General features: G+C 33.4%; 2 protein-coding genes and 1 long non-coding RNA gene across 3 annotated transcripts; 2 read left to right on the top strand and 1 right to left on the bottom strand.

The window, feature by feature from the left end:
* Positions 1–2,420: 2,420 nt before the first annotated feature.
* LOC125197832 (uncharacterized membrane protein At1g16860-like) lies at positions 2,421–7,060 on the bottom strand. The gene is made up of 6 exons (XM_048096350.1): positions 6,955–7,060; positions 6,816–6,853; positions 4,937–5,952; positions 4,066–4,221; positions 3,262–3,473; positions 2,421–3,058 (listed from the first exon to the last, which is right to left on the bottom strand). The coding sequence occupies exons 3-6, from the start codon at positions 5,807–5,809 to the stop codon at positions 2,866–2,868; spliced, it is 1,434 nt and encodes a 477-aa protein (XP_047952307.1). The 5' UTR covers positions 5,810–5,952; positions 6,816–6,853; positions 6,955–7,060; the 3' UTR covers positions 2,421–2,865.
* Positions 7,061–14,805: 7,745 nt separating this feature from the next.
* Positions 14,806–15,279, top strand: LOC125197830. The gene has a single exon (XM_048096349.1). It carries the CDS (start codon positions 14,899–14,901, stop codon positions 15,100–15,102), a length of 204 nt encoding a protein of 67 aa, XP_047952306.1. The 5' UTR covers positions 14,806–14,898; the 3' UTR covers positions 15,103–15,279.
* A 385-nt stretch (positions 15,280–15,664) lies between these two features.
* Positions 15,665–18,498, top strand: LOC125197831. Its single transcript, XR_007172251.1, has 5 exons — positions 15,665–15,867; positions 15,946–16,073; positions 17,526–17,608; positions 17,968–18,067; positions 18,160–18,498. It is a non-coding gene; the product is annotated as an uncharacterized LOC125197831 (long non-coding RNA).
* The last annotated feature ends 70 nt before the right edge of the window (positions 18,499–18,568 follow it).

Here is an 18,568-nt window from a genome sequence, read left to right as displayed (position 1 = left end):
ATAGTTTCAGATTGGTGGTCACAGGATGACGAGGAAGCGATCGACTTTATATTTTGCTAGTAAGAACATTTATCAAACATATACTCCCTCCTTCCCCAGAAATTGACAAAGCTAATGTGCACTTGGTAATGTAAGAGTGAGATGGGAAAATGTAAGAGAGATAGTGGAAGTAGTGTTAGTGGAATGTGAGACCCACGTTATTAGTAGTTCAAAACTTTCCTTATTTAGACTTTGTCTAATTTTTGGGACGACCCAAAATGAAAAAACTAGTATATTCATGACCTATATGTTTTTCTCATGTACTCCATCCGTCGCAATGAAGATTAACCCCTTCGTTAGGTGGCACGAGGTTTCATACAACTTTGTTTTATGTGTTAAGGAGTAAATTAAGTAAGATTGAGGGAATAAAATAGAGTAAAGTTGTTTTTATTTTCAATAATGAATTATCTTGGTTGAGATAAACCAAAAAAGAAAATAGGTCATCTTCGATAGGACGGAAGGAGTACTATTACGTGCATTAGGATAGTGATTTCTTGCAACATATTTTTCTCGTATACGATACATTTTATTTGATAATTTCCCTTCGTTATTTTAACATTCATCATGATTTAGTATTGTTTTGTTGATTTATACGTGTTTACATTATCATATTGTCATGACTCATTGATGCATTCAAAGTATTTAGATATTGATACCAATTAACTCTCTTTATATAAATGTAACATTGTATTGATACATTTATATTTTGATACAATCAAATTATGTGGACATATTCAGCCAAATATGTTGATATTTGACTATCCTATAATTAAGTACGTGGAGAGTGTTATATTACTAACTCAATTCTTAATTATTAACTATAATTAAATAATAGCCAATAGATATTGAAATTAAGGGCCTAGATCATAGTCTCGGAATGTCAATACGATAAAAAAAATGTCAATAAGGGTATTAAAGTCAATTTACAACAAATTAGTTATAACTGACTTTTAAAAAATATCTCATAACTTTAAAATTCATATAACTTTCTCGATTTAAATTATGTTTTTGCACAACATATATCAAATTAAAGATAATTTCATAAGGTTTACAACGAGATCTCACTTGCATATGTTCCGATGTCAAAATTTGAAAAAAAAATTACAAAAAAGTCAATTTTTTTGTACAGCAAAGTATATAAAATATGTCAATATAAGCAATGTGTTAACATTCTCAAAGCATTTTGTTGATATTTTCGAAACACTATATTGACATTTTTATCTTTTTCGATTTAATTAATAAAAATAAAAATTACACGTGGCAAATTTTAGACCACAAGATTTCTATAATCCTATGGTCTTAAATTAGTTGTAGTTAGCAATAAAATGATGAGTTGACAATTGATCACTCCCCCTAAGTACGTATTTATTATATACTCTCTCTGTCTCATTAGAAATAAAACGTTTTCTTTTTTAGTTTGTCCTATTAAAAATGAAACGTTTCTTAAAATGAAAACATCTCTATCGCTACTTTTTCATCTCTCTTACTTTACTCTCTTTTTATTAACTCACAAAACAACACTATATAAAAACTTGTACCAATTCCCAAATGTTGCATATTTAATGGGACGGAGTGAGTATTTGTTGTATTCATATATAAAAAAACGTCCAAATAAGGTTATAATCAATTGCTAACTAATTAGCAATCCCAAATTAAGATCAAATCTTAGTCATTAGATTAGTAGATCTAGTGGTTGAAATAATATCATGAATTATATTTTAAATTTAAAAAAATTATTAAATAAACTTAAAGGGTATTAGAGTCAATTTGGTGGTTAAAATTAACCACTTTCTCTCTCCTCAAAATACTTTTAAAATTTTAAATTTGCGTAACTCTCTCGATATAATTTTTTTTTTTTGTAAAAAATATATCAAATTAAAGGTAATTTCATAATAATTCTAACGAGATATCAATTACATATGTTCCGACGATCGGATGATGAAATTTTATCATTTTTATTTCAATTTTCGTATATGTTCATAAGCAGATTTTATATCAATAAATGCATCAAAGAATCTCAATATAAATATAATGCATGTACAATATCAATAAAACTGTGTTGATTTTTCTGTTACTTAGTGTTGAGATTCTCACGTCATTGTGTTGATATTTATAATATGTTGATATAAAAAAAAATAGTGAAAATTATTATTATGTTATAACAAATTAACCATTTTACCCTTTTGTTGATATTTTTATCTACTATATATTGAAATCCATGTACTTTCAATCCCATCCACTTATTTTAAGATCTAATAGTATAGGATTGGTCTTAGTTGTGGATTGGATGCTATATGCATTTTAACATGACGCATCCAGGTATTTATATTTTTAAATGTATAATCAAATCTGGTGCGTTGATTTCAGGATCCAATATATCATGAACAATAATACATAGGAGTACTTCATTTCCAACCAAATGCAAAAAAAGTGACCTAAAAAGGCCACAGAGAATATCTCAAGCCAATAAACATTCATGAGCAAAGGTACACTTCTAATTGACCAAAGCAACTCTAACCAAAAATTAAGGGAAAAAATGATGAATGAAAATGAAAAATGAATGTTCAACTTGTTAATCGCCCAGTTTACCCTCCACTGTACTATAATAATTCACACTGATGACATACCGAGATATATATAACCCCTGGACCCGAAAGAGACCGAAAAAAACACACACGGAAAAAAAAGAAACGCGAAAAACTATACATCTGGTCAAGACTAGACTCACCTTTGATTTCCATCCATTTGATGAGAAACGATATTTCTTTTGGTTGTTTCTTGTTTTTCCTCGTAACGAAACGAACCAACTCAGTGAATGTCAAACTGCTAAACTGGTATGACATCTACCTTAGATGTGTCCTCGCATCTCAACACGATCCCTTCTAGACTGGCTGGAAGGATGCATTTGTTCCACTGGCATCCTGTTGAGAAGGGTTCTGATGGGGGGACTATCATTAATACATTTTCGTTCCGTTGCACGACTCCCATAACGCTCACAGTGCTACCTTCTTTGATATAACTAATCATCAATCAAGAAAAACATTGGAAACTATGAGTGAGATTCTAAGAAGTAGAATCCAAATAACATGCTTTGGCTGCATAATCGAGAATATTATTTTGTGTGGCTTGTCACGTGCGATCAGTGTGATGTGTACATAGAAATATATTTGACAGAGATAACAGGATAAGCAAGGTTGTTGGGAGGTATCGTAGGATCGTTACCCCTCTTTGAGACGCATTTGGCGATCATCACTAGAAAGATTTCTTCCTCCTAACCATCTGACAAACTCAGGAGACATGTCACGGTTAGATGGATTGATGTCGACCACAACAGACTCGTCCACATATGGAGTTACCCTGGCACCATAGCCAGTCTTGACCAATGCCCGCAAACCAGATTGGAAGTCAGAAATATAGAAATCAACAACATGCCTCTGCAGCAAAGATTGCAACAAGTCATATTTCATTATCTTGGCCTGACCCAAACAGTAGGGTTTAACAATTCATGACAGTACGGTTTAACAATTCACGTAGTCAACTTTAATCAAATGTCACATGCAGGTCCTAAAGTCCCATAGGTTCAAAAAGGGCAAAATGTGAACTAGTAAACTGTAAACACAAACTAATTGCAATTAAAATGAAGGTTAATTATCAATATACAAGAAAAGACCTTGGGCTTTCATATGCATAAAACTCGCTAAGATTTTACACTCGGTTAGATTTAGCCTCTTTTATTTTTTTCTCTCATGCAATGATCTCAATTTCTCAAATACAATCAAGAGTAAAAAATGCTATGCCCCTCCTTGCATGTTATTTAAACCGTTTTGTGCGATTAGTTGAATAACGACTAAATGTAGAGGAAAGCACTGTAATTGGACAAGAGAATATCAACACTAAAGAAAGAAATATCGAGAAAGGTATCACTTAAGCATGATATAAACAGACGAATTTTGTTCATTGAAGAAGGCAACAAAAGCTTCAAGAACAACTTAAGCAGCATGTAAACAACAACGTATTCCTCCTCACCTCTAATGTCCGGAGGCCCCAGGTAAAGCGACGATGTGTCGGGTTTGCTGCTTTCGAATCCCATCCCCGATACTCATACAAGCTTGTAGATGTATAAACACATCGAGGAACTCTCTGGAATGATGACTCAAGAGGAACATTTCCGCAGGTGACAACCTTCAAAAGGAGAAAGCTAAATTTGCTAAGACAACACTGAGGTTTTGAAGCTAAAACAAGCTGCATCAATGCTCTATTTCTGAACAAACATTACTACCATGAGGCACATACGTTGGGCAAATATTCTCCATACTAAGGATAGGAGATAATTATGCTCACTCACGTTTATAATTAGACAAACACATTGCTTCACCTATATTAAAAGTTGTAAACCATATCACATTTAGTCACCCAAAATCGAACTTTAGAAAAGGTTTCTTGATTCATTTTCAAATTTTCTTAGGATTTTATCTATTCACACGTTTCACTAAGATTTTCAAAAAAAATTTAAGTGCAAATACATGACTTGCAATATCCTTTAAATATTTATATTCATCCCAATACTTGATTGAGAGTAATCTAGTTTCCTAGTTAAAAACAATGCAATGCAACATGAAACATGATGATTGGGAAAGACAGATCTTAGCCTCGAAACCAAATTTTAAACCAAATGCAAATGCATGCATAAAATGTCTAGAATGACATAAACTATAGCATCATAGCAAGTATTGTTGATCTCAGGACATGTTTCTTAGGATTCCATAATTGCTTCAACAAGAAACCCATAGTTCTCACTTCTCAAGTTTTTATGCATTCTATGAATGCGGAAGAATCTTCGTGTAATGCACCTGAATAGTCAATACTGTATATATTCTAAATGAACATATTGACATACCCCAGAAACCTTGACAAATTGGCCATCTTTTGCAGTTCGTAACTCTGCATCTGGATAGCTAGCTATAAAACTAGTAATAGCTCTTCTTCCCCAGCACGTATTCCAGGTGAATACAGAAGCAACTGCAGCAAAAAGAATAACAACAACAACAAGTAGAATGGGATTGCGAACAGCTCCAAGGATAAAGCCACCAGCAATAAATCCCATCACAAAGAGGAGAATGATGGCCCAAAGAATTGGCTTTGGGAAGCTCTTGCGAAATGAATATTCATCATCCTGGCTAAGATGAGTAACAGCCTGGTTATTGACTAAAGAAGCATTATGCATCTTCATTGAGCCTGTAGAATCCAAAGGACCAGAGGCTTTGCGTGGAGCACCCGATGAATTTAGAGGACCTGACGTAATAGGCCCGGACGTAATGAGGCCAGTGGTTGGCAGAACTGGAGGAATAGGACCCGAATTTTGGCGAGATGCAGCAGTTCCACCTCCCTGCGGACCAGACGACTTCTTCAATGGCTCACCGTGTTTATTAAGTGGGCCAGAATTCGTTTTCTTTAATGAAACTGATCCAGAAACCCCACCAGCTGAAACTGAGCCACTTCTCACGGAATTCAACTGCCCCGAGTGAGAAGCTGCCCCACCAAAAGAACCTGACCTTGTTGGAGCATTGTTTATGGGACCTGATTTGCGGGACCTAGAGCCATCCGTAGGGATGTCGAACATTTTACCTAGCTCTCCAGATTTTTTAATATCACCTCCAGTATACGGCATGGCAACTGAGCTCATTGTTGGAGTCTTCTCTTTCGGCTGCTCAGGCCTGCCCGATACATAAAGACCATTGCTCAACTGATGAGAGGGGAATCGAGAGCCCATATCTTAGGTTCAGTTCTCCAAAGAAGCCACGAGATCCAATACCCCGGCAATGAACCAATATATAAAGACAGCCACCAATGAGGACAATCAGAAGTACTTAACTCACTAGATCAATCTAGGGATGTCAGGCCAGAATCTTATTCCTACAAGACACCAAATCCAGTATTTAAAAATGTGAGCAGCAATTCACTACAAAAAGTGAACATGAAAGCAATTCACTCTGCCTTCTTACTCCACCACAAGTATGCTACTTAGCAGCCATTAATTTCTCACTTATACACATAAAGGTTGGAACAATTTTAAGAATCAAATATCAATCAAACTAAGAAGTAAACCTAGAACTTCAAATTGTGAAAATTAACACTGATTTAAGCTGAGCAGAAACAACAAAAACTCATCAATGGCAAGCAAGTTTCTTTCAAGAAGCTACGCTGAAGACCAAACACTTCACTCACAGAAATCTTTGACTTTCCTTACTAAACCACCAAAAGCAAGAACCTCAGAAGTGAAAACAGTACTGCCTAAACCCAGATCTAAGAACCACCAATCACAAACATTGTGCACACAGGAAAACCAAAAAAAAAAAAAAGTAAAGACTTCTACAGTTCCGCACTGACAGCACTGATAACATTCACGAAATTTCTTGAATACCCACACGAAAATCGAGCCTCACACTATCAAGCACAAACAGAACTCCACAGATCCAACAAAATAGAAACTTTAGCACAAATAGTAGGCGTCCAGAAGCAAAGGCGTGAGATCAAAACCCTAATCAGACATTTATGTTTTGAGAAAATGTTTAAGAAAAGGGAAAAGAGGAGAAAGATCCATTCATCCGAATCCCCGAAAAAGAAAAAAATCCCCAAAATATGAAATTGTAGAAGAAAATCTGGAACCCATTTTGAGAAATCAAGCAAATGGGAGAAGCCACATTTCCAATTTTGACCAAGAGTCAACAAAACAAGAGATCACAATACCCAGAGATAGAGGGAGTGAATAAGCGAACCTGAAGATAAGACATTTTGGAGATCATAGGTTGAGAGCCTGGTGAAGAAAAAGTGGGCAAATTAGGCAGGTACATTTTGCAGATTGAGGGAGAGAGAAAACAGAGAAGCAAAACTGTGAAACGGAAACACACACTTCACCTTCCTGCTTTTTGCTGCTATGCTTTGAAATGTTTTTTATTCCCTTTCATCTTCCATGTATAATCCTCTCCTACATTTTTAAATTTATTTTTTAAAGTGAACTTGGATGGAATTTGGTGTACGTTATTTGAGCTTTGCAAAATCATAATCTTGAAAGCATATTAGTATTGATCTTTAAAATTATGTAAAAATATCACTTAATGTTTTTTTTTAGCTATGAGTCTTAAAAAAGGTAAAATGTCAAATTCATTACTACTACTTTTTACTGTATATACCTATCGATCTCCACCAGGGAATGAAGATTTGTTACATAATTAAAATTATTTTTAGTTGAGGATGTCATATTTTTATTATTTATATTTTTATATATTTATTTGGATAGAAAATATCTACTACTATGTTTGAAATAATGGAAAAGATATTTATTTAAGAGTACAGGCTAAAACTGGTCCTGAATATATGCTCATTTTACGATTTTGGTCCTAAACTTTATATTTTGAATTTTTTGGTCATGTACATTTCAAATCGGATCACAATTGATCTTCTGTTAACAATTCTGTTAATTTTATAACGGTCAACGGGGTTTAACCCAATTTTGACCGATTAAAGCAGTTAATTATGCTTACTTACACCCTAATTATGCTTAATTACACCCTAAATCACCAAATCGTCCACGGCGGCTGTTGCGTCTTCATCCACCAACACGGCCACTGGAATAGGACGGCTCGCCGCCGATCCTGACATCGGCTCATTGTGATTCGTGTTTATGTGCCCGTGGTACTAATTTTGCATTTCCAGCTCTCGCTCTTTTATGCTGATGTTTGTTCTCTGATTTCGATTTTGCTTCAATTTTGAGATGAATTAAATTCATATATGGACATCTGATTTGATTCTGGCATTTTGCAGATGATCTTTAGGGCATGATTAGTAGCAATTTTGGGCTTATATTCATTTCCCAGATAACGATTTCCCTCAAATGTAGATAGTTATTATGGGCTTTAATGGTGTTTGGTAGCAACCTTTTTAGGCTTAATCCATTGTTTGGTAGTCCAAAGTCAGTTTACTGGATCCTCACACTAAACATTGTGATGCCCAATTTGGCCTTCCTTTTACAAGACAAATGACCCCCTTGCCCTCCTTCAACCTTGCGTCTCTACACAATTGGCGCAGAGTATTTGCCCATTTCGCAGTTATAGAACCACATAGAATGCAATCGCAGTTACATAATCACATCAGATCGCAGGAGTGAACTATCAATATTCATCACCTAACCCTCCATCATCCTCGACAAAATCAGAAAATGGCTTCGACCCTCCATCATCCTCGACAAAATCAGAAAATGGCGCCTACTTTACCCTGATTCGCGCCAACTTCCTTTTCATCTAAACTAACGCCAATTTCTCTATCCATAACAGTCAAATCTTGCAATCTCCATCGAATTTTGACTCTCCAATTCAACAAGAGCGGCAAACAACCCCCAACGAATCAATATTCCAATTTCTATCCCTTTTTTTTCTACGATGACGACTAAACTAGAATGAAATGCTTCCACTTCACCACCGCCGAAGGGGACGACGACGAGGAGGTCTCGTGGGCGCGCTCCCTCAGCGTGGCGTCCACCAGGCGATCCGAGTTCGACACTGAGTCGCGCCGCGACTGGGCCGACTCGTCCGACCTGTTCCAGGATTTCTTAACTCAGGGCCGCGCTAATCATCTGCAGGTATTCTCCTTAGCTGACCTCAAATCGGCTACCCGTGGCTTGAGCCTCTCTCTCGTCATCAGCGAGGGCGGCTTCGGCAGTGTCTACCGGGGCCTTCCGGGCTTGTTGTTTCTGGCTAGCTGCGTCTACAGAGTGGAGTCGTTGGAGGGCAAAATAGGTACACATATGCACTTCACTTTATCGGAGATCTTGGCAAAAACTAATACCACAAATCTTTGAAGATAAGGAATTGTCAATATCGCAGAAATCAGTACGAGTTTGTCGAAGATCCAACATTTTTCTTCCGGGGTTGCTTACTAATTCAAGATCTACCAAACAGGAGAGAAGTTAGTAAAAAGGATGTCTTTTTGGGCTTTTTTGGGGTTTTATGGCTTAATAAGAGCTACCAATCATGCCCTTAGTGTAATGTCAATTTTTATTTTTCCGATTAGCCAGAAAAAAGAGTACTTCGGTTGATATCGAATTTTGTGCTGAATTGAATCAATCATTGTTGTGGATTTCGTGAAATTTCCATTGATTTGTTGGTTAATAGCTTAATAAACAGTCACTCCTTACGATTACGATTTCCTAATTCCCAATTTTCGTTACGTGATTTTGATTTGGAGTTCTTTATCTTTGTTAATTAAAAAAAATGAAACATATCTTCTGTAATATCATTCAGATTTCCATCTCTGCAGGTGAACTCTATTCAATCAAAACTCTTAAAAAGGACATTTCCTTGTAGAAGAAAATCGATCCGGACGCTGGGGCGGCGCTGGCGTTTGGGGGGGTTGGATGCGGCGGCGGCGGCAGTGGTGGGGTTGTCGAGTGGAGGGGGGTCTAATTAAAACAAATAATATCAAATAATTTCAAATAAAGTTAAAAATCATAATTAGAGCTTTAATTGGTCCAAATTGGGTTAAACCCGTTGACCGTTATAAAATACGGAATTATTAACGGAGAACCAATTGTGATCTGATTTAAAATGTATAAGACCAAAAAATTCAAAAGATAAAGTTTATGACCAAAATCATAAAATGTGTATATGTTCAGGACCAGTTTTTATTTTTACTCTTTATTTAATACTCCATTTGTCCCCTAAAAATAAGACTTTCGGAATGACAAGTGTTTTGATGCGAAATTAGAAAAGTATGAGAAAGCTTGTTAGATTTTTGAAATGAACTAATTTTGTGTGACAGGTTAAAATAAAGAGTGAATTACATAAATGGTACTACCTGATCTTTCACTTTCGCACATAAATGGTACTCCCTCCGTCCCATAAAAGTTGAGTCGTATTCCTTTTTAGTCCGTCCCAACAAAGTTGAGTCATTTCCTTTTTTAACAAAAGACAAAACATCTAATCACTTTTACTTTATTCCATCATTTACTTTACTCTCTTATCTCTCCTACTTTTTTCATCTCTCCTATTTATTTAATATAAATTTTTAATCTCCGTGTCCAAAAGTTTTGTATCAACTTTTATGGGACGGAGTGAGTACCTGATCTTTAATTTATATCGTTTTTTATATTTATTAATCACATTTTTAATATCTGATAAGATTTTCACCCCAAAATGCCCTCAAAACAAATACATTTTCCCATTTGTGCCATGAAGAATATTTTGAGCATAAACAAAACTAGTACCAAAAGTGATATTATAATATATTCTTTCATTCTAATCACTCTTTTATACTAGTATTATTATTAATTAATATTAATATCATTATTTTAATGTTATAAATTAATAATTAATTTATTTTTTAATATCATTCAAATATACTTAAATATAATTATAGTTATAATTATATTTACTTATTATAATAATATTATTGTTATAATACTAAAAACTAGTATAGTAATTAATAAATAATTATAGTATAATTATTTAAATTATGAATTATATAGTATTAACAATAACAATTATTATTAATATTTATATTAAATTAATAACTAATTCCAATAGTCTTAATAAAAATTTAAAATTGTGAATTGTATTTGTAATAATATAATGAGTTGAATATTTTTAGTTAGGTGTTTCAACCTAAAATGTGTATTAAATAATTTAATAAAAAATATTCAATTGATTAAATTTTCGTAACTCTCTCAATTTAAATTATTTTTTCGTAACTCTCTCAATTTAAATTATTTTTTCGCAAAAAATATATCAAATTAAAGATAATTTAATAAGAATTCCAACGAGATCTCAATTGCATATGTTCCGACGATGTCCGGGTGATGAAATTTGATAAATTATATTTCAATTTTCGTACATGTTGATAAGCAGCTTTTATCAACAAATGCAACAAAAAATCTCAATATATTGTAGGCAAAATCTCAATATTATGCATGTCCAATCTCAATAAAAATGTGTTGATATTTTCTTGTCCTTGTGTTGATATTCTAATGTCATATTGTTGATATTTGTAATACACAATGTTGATATAAAAAAACACTCACGAAAATTATCATATGATAACATAATGACGATATTACCCTTTTGTTGATATTTTGTGTACTATTTATTGAGATTTATGAGCTTTAATCCCATCCACTCATTTTAAAATCCAAGGGTGAAGATTTAGTCTTGATTTTGGATTAGGGTGCTAGAAGCATTAGAATAGGACCCTATTATATATATTCATAAATTATTTAATCTATTTATATACTATTACATAATTATTTTAGAAAATTAAATTACTATAAAATAACATGCTTTTGAAAAAATCTTTTTACATTAAAAATACTCCTCTTAATCTCAATAAAATAATTATTGATTTTTAAATATGATATAAGAAAACTTATGTGTTTTAAATTATGCATGTGTTTTTAATTTAGACAATTATTTGTATTGAGTATTTCGTCATTTGGATCTATAAGGCATTATTTATTCCAGTTCGTCATCTGTATTTAAGTTTTTATGACTATGCTTGATATTGTATGTTCTAATTATTAATTATTACTTTAATAAGTAGTTGTAACTTGTAACTAAATAATTTACACATCCGAAATTTTAAAATATTTTATTTTACATTATATTTGTATATCTGGATATCTGAAGTTTAAATCTGAATGCACGATCTAAAATTATTTTTTCTTTAAATTGCTGCTTATATATAACGTGGCAAAAAACGATGATCATTAAAATGATTTTTTTAATAAAAAAAGGCATTTTTTCTGCAATTACATAACCTTTTGAAATTTTTTTTTTTTTTTTCTCGAACTTTTGAGATTATAATTTCCTCCAAACCTTAAAACATTTTATTTTTCGCACAATAATAGATATTTCTCTTAAAACATTTAATGTTCAATACTTTGTTTGAAACTAGGGTATAAAGGCATATATTTTCAGTATGAGTATAACAAACATACGTACCTCAGTAGCGAGATGAGTTTTCAGATTGAGTCGAATTCAAAACTTATGTTATTGTATTTAATCAATGCACATGTGCCCATAAATCATAATTCTCCTATAATGAATTGTAAATGCGCTAAACCAAATTATTTTGCAAGACAAAATTCACAAATATCTCATAAAATTTGTCATTCATTCAAGATACTACTAGACACATAATTGCATGTAATTTACAAAACAATTTTTATCTAGAAAACAACAAATCAATACATTTCAGAAAACAACTAAGTTAGTATACAAACAGTTTTAATTTGATCCAAAATAGACCATTGGGAAAGAATCAGAAAATTCCTAACTAAAAAATATTCAACTCTTTATATCATTATGAATTCACAATAATTTTTTAATAAGACTATATTAGAATGAGAGAAGCTATTATAATATTCCTTCCGTTTTTTAAAAATAGAAACATTTAAAACAGCACGGGTTGTAATGCACAATTTGGTAAAGTAGGAGAGGAGAGAAAAAATTGGTAAAGTAAGAAAGAGGGAGAGAAAAATTGGTAAAGTAAGAGAGCGAGAAAAAAAAAATAGAATTAATGTTAGTGGATTATAGGGTCCACTTTATTAGTGGTATAAGTAGTAAACAAATTGATGTATATGGGTGTAAAGATTTCCTTAAATAGAAAGTTTGAAAATTGCTATTTTTAAGGAACGGACTAAAATGGAAAGTGTTGCTATTTTTAAAAAATGGAGAAAGTATCACTTTTGGTACTAGTTTTGTGCATGCCAAAAATATCATCTATGACATAAAAGGAAAAATGTATTTGTTTAGAGGGCATTTTGGGATGAAAATCGCACCGGGAACTAAAAATGTGATTTTTAGATACTAAAAATGATAAAATAAAGATAAGGTATCATCTATCCCTTTTAAGTTTGTCACAGAATGTAAAAGAAATTGAGTAAGAAAAAATAGTGAAATGTGAGACTCATTTTTATTAATTTTATTATAAAATATGAGTGAAATAAATTAGTAGAAAGTGAACCGAAACTTTTAATGACAGGCGGACTAAAATGATAAGTCAGGACTCCCAATAGTAGATAGAAGGAGTAATAAAAAAACAATAGTAAATGGTGTATCATAGACAATGACGAATCTAGGCGGGATCAGATGGAGTCGACTAATCAACTCCCTCCGACCACACCACCGGCCCGATGAGAAACTCCATTAGTTCCCGTCTTTGAAGTCGCCGTCAGCTCCACGACACTGGCGGATCCAACTAGTAACTAGGGGAACAACTGTACCCCAAAATAATTGTCCTTAATATATAGTACTAACAAGGAAGCATTTGACAAAAGTGGTAACTAGTCCACTGGTTTCTGCGTCACTTTTCCACCGATTTGAGCAGAGTTCAACTCCCCCCTTGTCTCATATTCATTTCTTCTTTTTTTCTTCCTATTTAGTAGGTTTATCATTTTAATTTTTATATACTTAATCTGTTTTATATATATTAGCTATGGTTTTTAAATTTGTAGTTTTTGTATGTTCTCTTTTTTTATATATTTTTAAAGTATTAGGTAATTTATATTCCTATTATATGAGTCTAGTTTTTTATCTCATTTATATTTTAATGGGTGAAAGAATATATTTTTCTATTTTCACTTGCATTTTAGGGAATACTATATTCTTTTGTTTTGTGATTATATTATAGTTAGTTTTTTAGCGTAATAATACAATATTTTGTTTAATTGTGATATAAAATGAGTGTTATTTGTATTTCAATAAGTGACTTTAAAATTGAACCTTGTTTTAAGATGCTAATTTTAATATATTATGTAGTTATTTATTATAAAATGTGCACTCCAATTCAAAAATGTCTGGATCCGCACTGCCCCACGGTGTGTCGGGGCAGAGAAGATAGCAGATGCGGTGTTTGCGTTGATATAAGTTTGAGCAGAGAAAATAAGGCATTTATTGTTAAATTAGTTATTAGAGTAGTATAAATGTAGTAGTAGTAGTAGTTCATATGAGTAGTATTTTTCAAAAAATAATTGATTCGTAGCTATGGATATACTGATATAGTATCTTATTTCGATGGCATCTAATAAAAATAGATTATTTCAAAATATTTAAAAGGAATAATGTTATGCGAAGTATTAAGAATTTGTTACCTGATTCTAATTGAAAGTTGATAATTAGGACACGTGATTGGATAAAATGATTTTAGCATTAGTTTAACTTTCAACGTTAATAAACTTGTTCATTTTGTCATTTTAAACTAAAAGAGTTCTTATTTTACTTTATCAATTTCAAACTTTGGTAAGTGAAACAAAGAATGAGATGTTGCTCGATAAGAATATTGATTCATAGTCATATGCCATATATTTCGATGAGGTATTTAACCCGAAAAAAAGTTTACGATGACGATATTATCTAAGGTACATAATTTAATTACTTCGATTGTAATAATAAGGGCAATATATAATAATAACAAATGAAACCACGGAGAAAACTTCATGGGTATCAAAACACAAGAACAATACTCTTCGCTGCGTCTAACTCCATGAATTTCATTTTCTGATTCTGTCGTTGATCATAGATCATACTCCATCACAGATATAGATACAATGATAATGATGGAGATTTTCCAAAAAATAAGTGGTGTAAAACGTAAATCTGATTAAAATTCAAACAATAAGCTTCCACGTGTCTAGCAGGATGGGCCCCACGGAAAAACATTTGACTGAGCTGAAACCAAGATTGATGGTTCTGGAAGCAGCCACCAATGCACCGAATCTTCTCGAAATCCGCACCTCTTCTGCATATAAATGCTTCTCTGCGACAGAGAAAAAAATCTGAATCTGAAAGATCAAAAAGATTGGTAACTGTATATATGTGTTTTCTAGGGTGCGACAAGGTCGAGACGGAGGTGGCGCGGCAGCAGGCCCCGGGATTCTGTCCTTACTGCGGCGGAAAGGTGCAAGCATTCGACCTTATTAGCCGCTGCCGATTTTGTTTTCTTCCCATTGGCTTCAGATTCAAGCGCAAGTACTTCTGCTCCCTCTGCTCCAGACGCCTTGTCTTGTACCATTTTTAGCTCGAAATTGTTTGGGTTCTCTACAATTTTGGATACTGTAGTTTTAGTTTTAGATATACACGTTCTCTATCTATCTTTATTTTAGTGTTTGAGTTTCTTGCGAAATGAGTAATTGTATTTTGTTTGTACATCCATAGATTGTGTTATATTGTTAATCTACTCATAAATTGCTAACAATAGTTAAATTTTCATGTATTTATATTAAAAAATTAGAAAATAATAAAGTTTATATATTTATAGACAAATTACTTTTTATTTTGTATTTAAAATAAAATTGTGGTAAAATGTCATATCTTGATTCTCTCGTGAATTCTAAGGACATATGCAATGGGGAGAAAGGGGGGTGCTACGCCGCTACCAACGTCCCCGTGGGTGGCGCGCTCCATTGCCAGCAAGGGGAGCGTTGGGAAAGAGCATAAAAAATAGGGCACATTTACCATTTTTGGCCGTTCACAAAAAATAAAACACATTCATTTATAGAAAATTTTCAACAAATAATAACCCTACCACTACTATAAATCCTTTATCTAAAGACACCAAATTAGCAACGCAAAAGTTAGCGTTGTAAATTAATAAAGAAATGTTAAAATTAACGACGCAGTTAAAGCATTTTAAATTTTTATTTGGGAGCTCAATTATATATTAAGCGGTCATACCTTTTTCTTCCCTTCACTCCCGCTCTATCTCATTGCTCCCACTCCTATTCAATTTACATTTTTTCAAATTGGGCGAATTCACTTCATTGATCATTAGTATATCTTGCAGGTTTGTATAATCAATTTAATCATCTGCATCTCTTGTTCAACATTCAACAATTTGATCGATTAAGGATTATTGAATTAGATAAAGTGATCAAGTGGTGGAATTGTCTAAATCTCTCTTCACCGATGGAATTCTCTCTCTCCCTCTCCCTCTCTGTTTCCGTGAGGATAGATGTTGAAGCTGTCGAGGCAGCTCCTCCGCTCCTCAAGGTAAACTCTATGTTCATGCCAACAATTTCTCCTTTGATTACTAATTTAATTAAGCCAAATCGCCCTTCAATATCCCAACTCTAATGCTTATGTCCATTCAATTGGATCATCGTTGTTTAGTCCTGTGCTATATCCAATCCAACACGAATCTAGTTATAAATTGTCCAGAATTTGATTACTTATTATATACTCCATATATTGTTTGTAATATACAAGTTTTCTATATGTTTCTTAGTTTTCATTTTGGATTCAATTATTAAACTGAAACATTTTTTTAACATGTTAAACTAATTTCATCACTCACTTTCAGTTTAGGCAGTCTGAGGGCATTGTTGGTTGAAGAAAGCCATTCGTATGTTTTGTGATTATGGATTGAATTGCTTGAAAAATTTTCATGTTTTCTTATATATTTATGAAGCATTAATACTGAAAAAGTATATTAGATTCTTAAACACCAGATATCTTAATACATCACCAATAATTGTTCGATTTCTCTCTCATAAACTCACAGACTCACACACACACATATTTATAGACTTTCAATACTTTCACTATCATAAATAGAAAGGTTTGATGTTTCCAAGGGACTAATAGATTTTTTGCTTTGTGAGCATAAAATTAGTTGATGTAGGATCTTTTTGCTGGCTCTCACTTGCTATAGGCATCGTGGAAATCCTCATCTACATCAAGTTTGGACACAGTGAAGGAAGTAGGAACTTTACCGATCAAATGTTCATGGTTCAGCTGAATATGAACGCTATTTACTTTTCATACAATTTGTTTTGTGAATTATTTAGCCTATGTTATGTAACTTTTTTTTTGATATAGAAGTAAAATGCTCGAACTAGCTGGGGTAGTGAGCAAATGTTCAGCACAACAAAAAAACAAAGCTCCGCAACAAAACAAACACAAGCAAAGAAGCTAAAGCCAACACACCTCACAAACTCCTAAAAACTTATGTCGGGGGCACCCCGACACACCAAAAGCACAAAGGGAGGGGAGGAACATAAACAAAACACCCAAGCGGCAGCAGAGCCAAAAAAGTCAGCAACAAAGAAAACCCCTATTCTCGCACAACCTCATGAAGAGAAAAACATACCCGTGAGGATACGCTCGCCGATCTCTACCCCAACTAAGAGTATTCTGTATAAAAATTCGACACCGATTGAGGATACAAATTCACTCTTCTTCTTCCTTTAAAGATTTTCGGGTCTTGTCATTCTCTAATATCTTTCAAATTTTCCACCATTTGTCCCGGTGAGAAGGGAAAGTTTGGACTCCACCCACGTAACCAAGTGCCAAGACGCCACACCAACCTTTTTTCCTCGAACTCCCAATTTGGTTTGAATACTTGTTACATATAAGTCAAATTTTGGAAATGATTGTTGTAAAGGGATACCTGGTTCATTTTATATGTGTACACATGGTGGATAATGATTGTTCTCTTATCAGGATATGAGCCATCAAACTCAACACATGGGTTGATTGCTAAGGATCTACATGGAAATGAATGGCAATCAAGCACATATATAGAGGTGTGATAGTGTTTGCTTTCGAATTATTGTTTAATCTAGGAGTCATTGGTGATGTGGATGTCGGGGAGATACTCTGTTTTTTTCTAATGTATTATTTGTTTTGTATGGTCTGCAATTCAAAATCTTTGTATCACCTTAACTACTGAGAATCATGATGTTTGTTTCAGAAACAAGAAAAAAGAATGGTAAAGTTGCACTGCATGACAAAGTTACTGTTGTTTGATGTGGTGTTGAGGGAATTTACTTTCCAAGTCTTCATTTGTAAATACTGGTTACTTTTCCAGTTTCATCTAATCTGGACACATTATATATCCTTTCATTTCCTGAAAGAAACATTGCCATCTTTTTACTTGTTGCAGAGTTGTTTGCAAGTTTGGATCTTGCGGAATGGAGAAGCAGGCATTTGGTAAATGGAAATGGCACACAGGTTGAAGCACAAGTTGCTTCATATCGTACAAGGTTCTCCCCTAACCCTAAACCCTAAATATCTCCCCTAAACCCTCTATTCACTACAGCATGAATCATAACTTAGTTATTTTTTGACATGATAGAGCACTATGAACCTGTTTGCGCAAAATGGACAACAGAAAGGTGCGCAGTATGTCGATGGGTTGGAGATTGGGACTTCAACAAAATTATTATTTGTATTTGGTATGTGTCTTGCTTGACTCCATTTGTTGCTTTTAGCTACATGACTGTTCATAAAAAATACTCCTTTAGGTGATGAATACGATGTTAATTTTTCATTGTTACTCTCAAGTGTCAAATTTTTGTTCATCAAAAATGCTATGGAGCAAGAAACGTTAGCTACTTTGCTTCGTGGATCTAAAGAGCATTAGAAACAAATGATATAGAGAGGGAATGTTGTCTCCGTCCTGTGAAGGGTGTGGATCTTTTTATATGTTTTCCCTGATTTAGGACTTAGGAATAAAATCCGAATATCAGACATACTTGCTGGTT

This window comes from Salvia hispanica, unplaced genomic scaffold, assembly GCF_023119035.1.
Source record: "Salvia hispanica cultivar TCC Black 2014 unplaced genomic scaffold, UniMelb_Shisp_WGS_1.0 HiC_scaffold_102, whole genome shotgun sequence".
Taxonomy (NCBI): domain Eukaryota; kingdom Viridiplantae; phylum Streptophyta; class Magnoliopsida; order Lamiales; family Lamiaceae; genus Salvia; species Salvia hispanica.
This window is presented reverse-complemented; position numbering and strand designations above follow the sequence as displayed.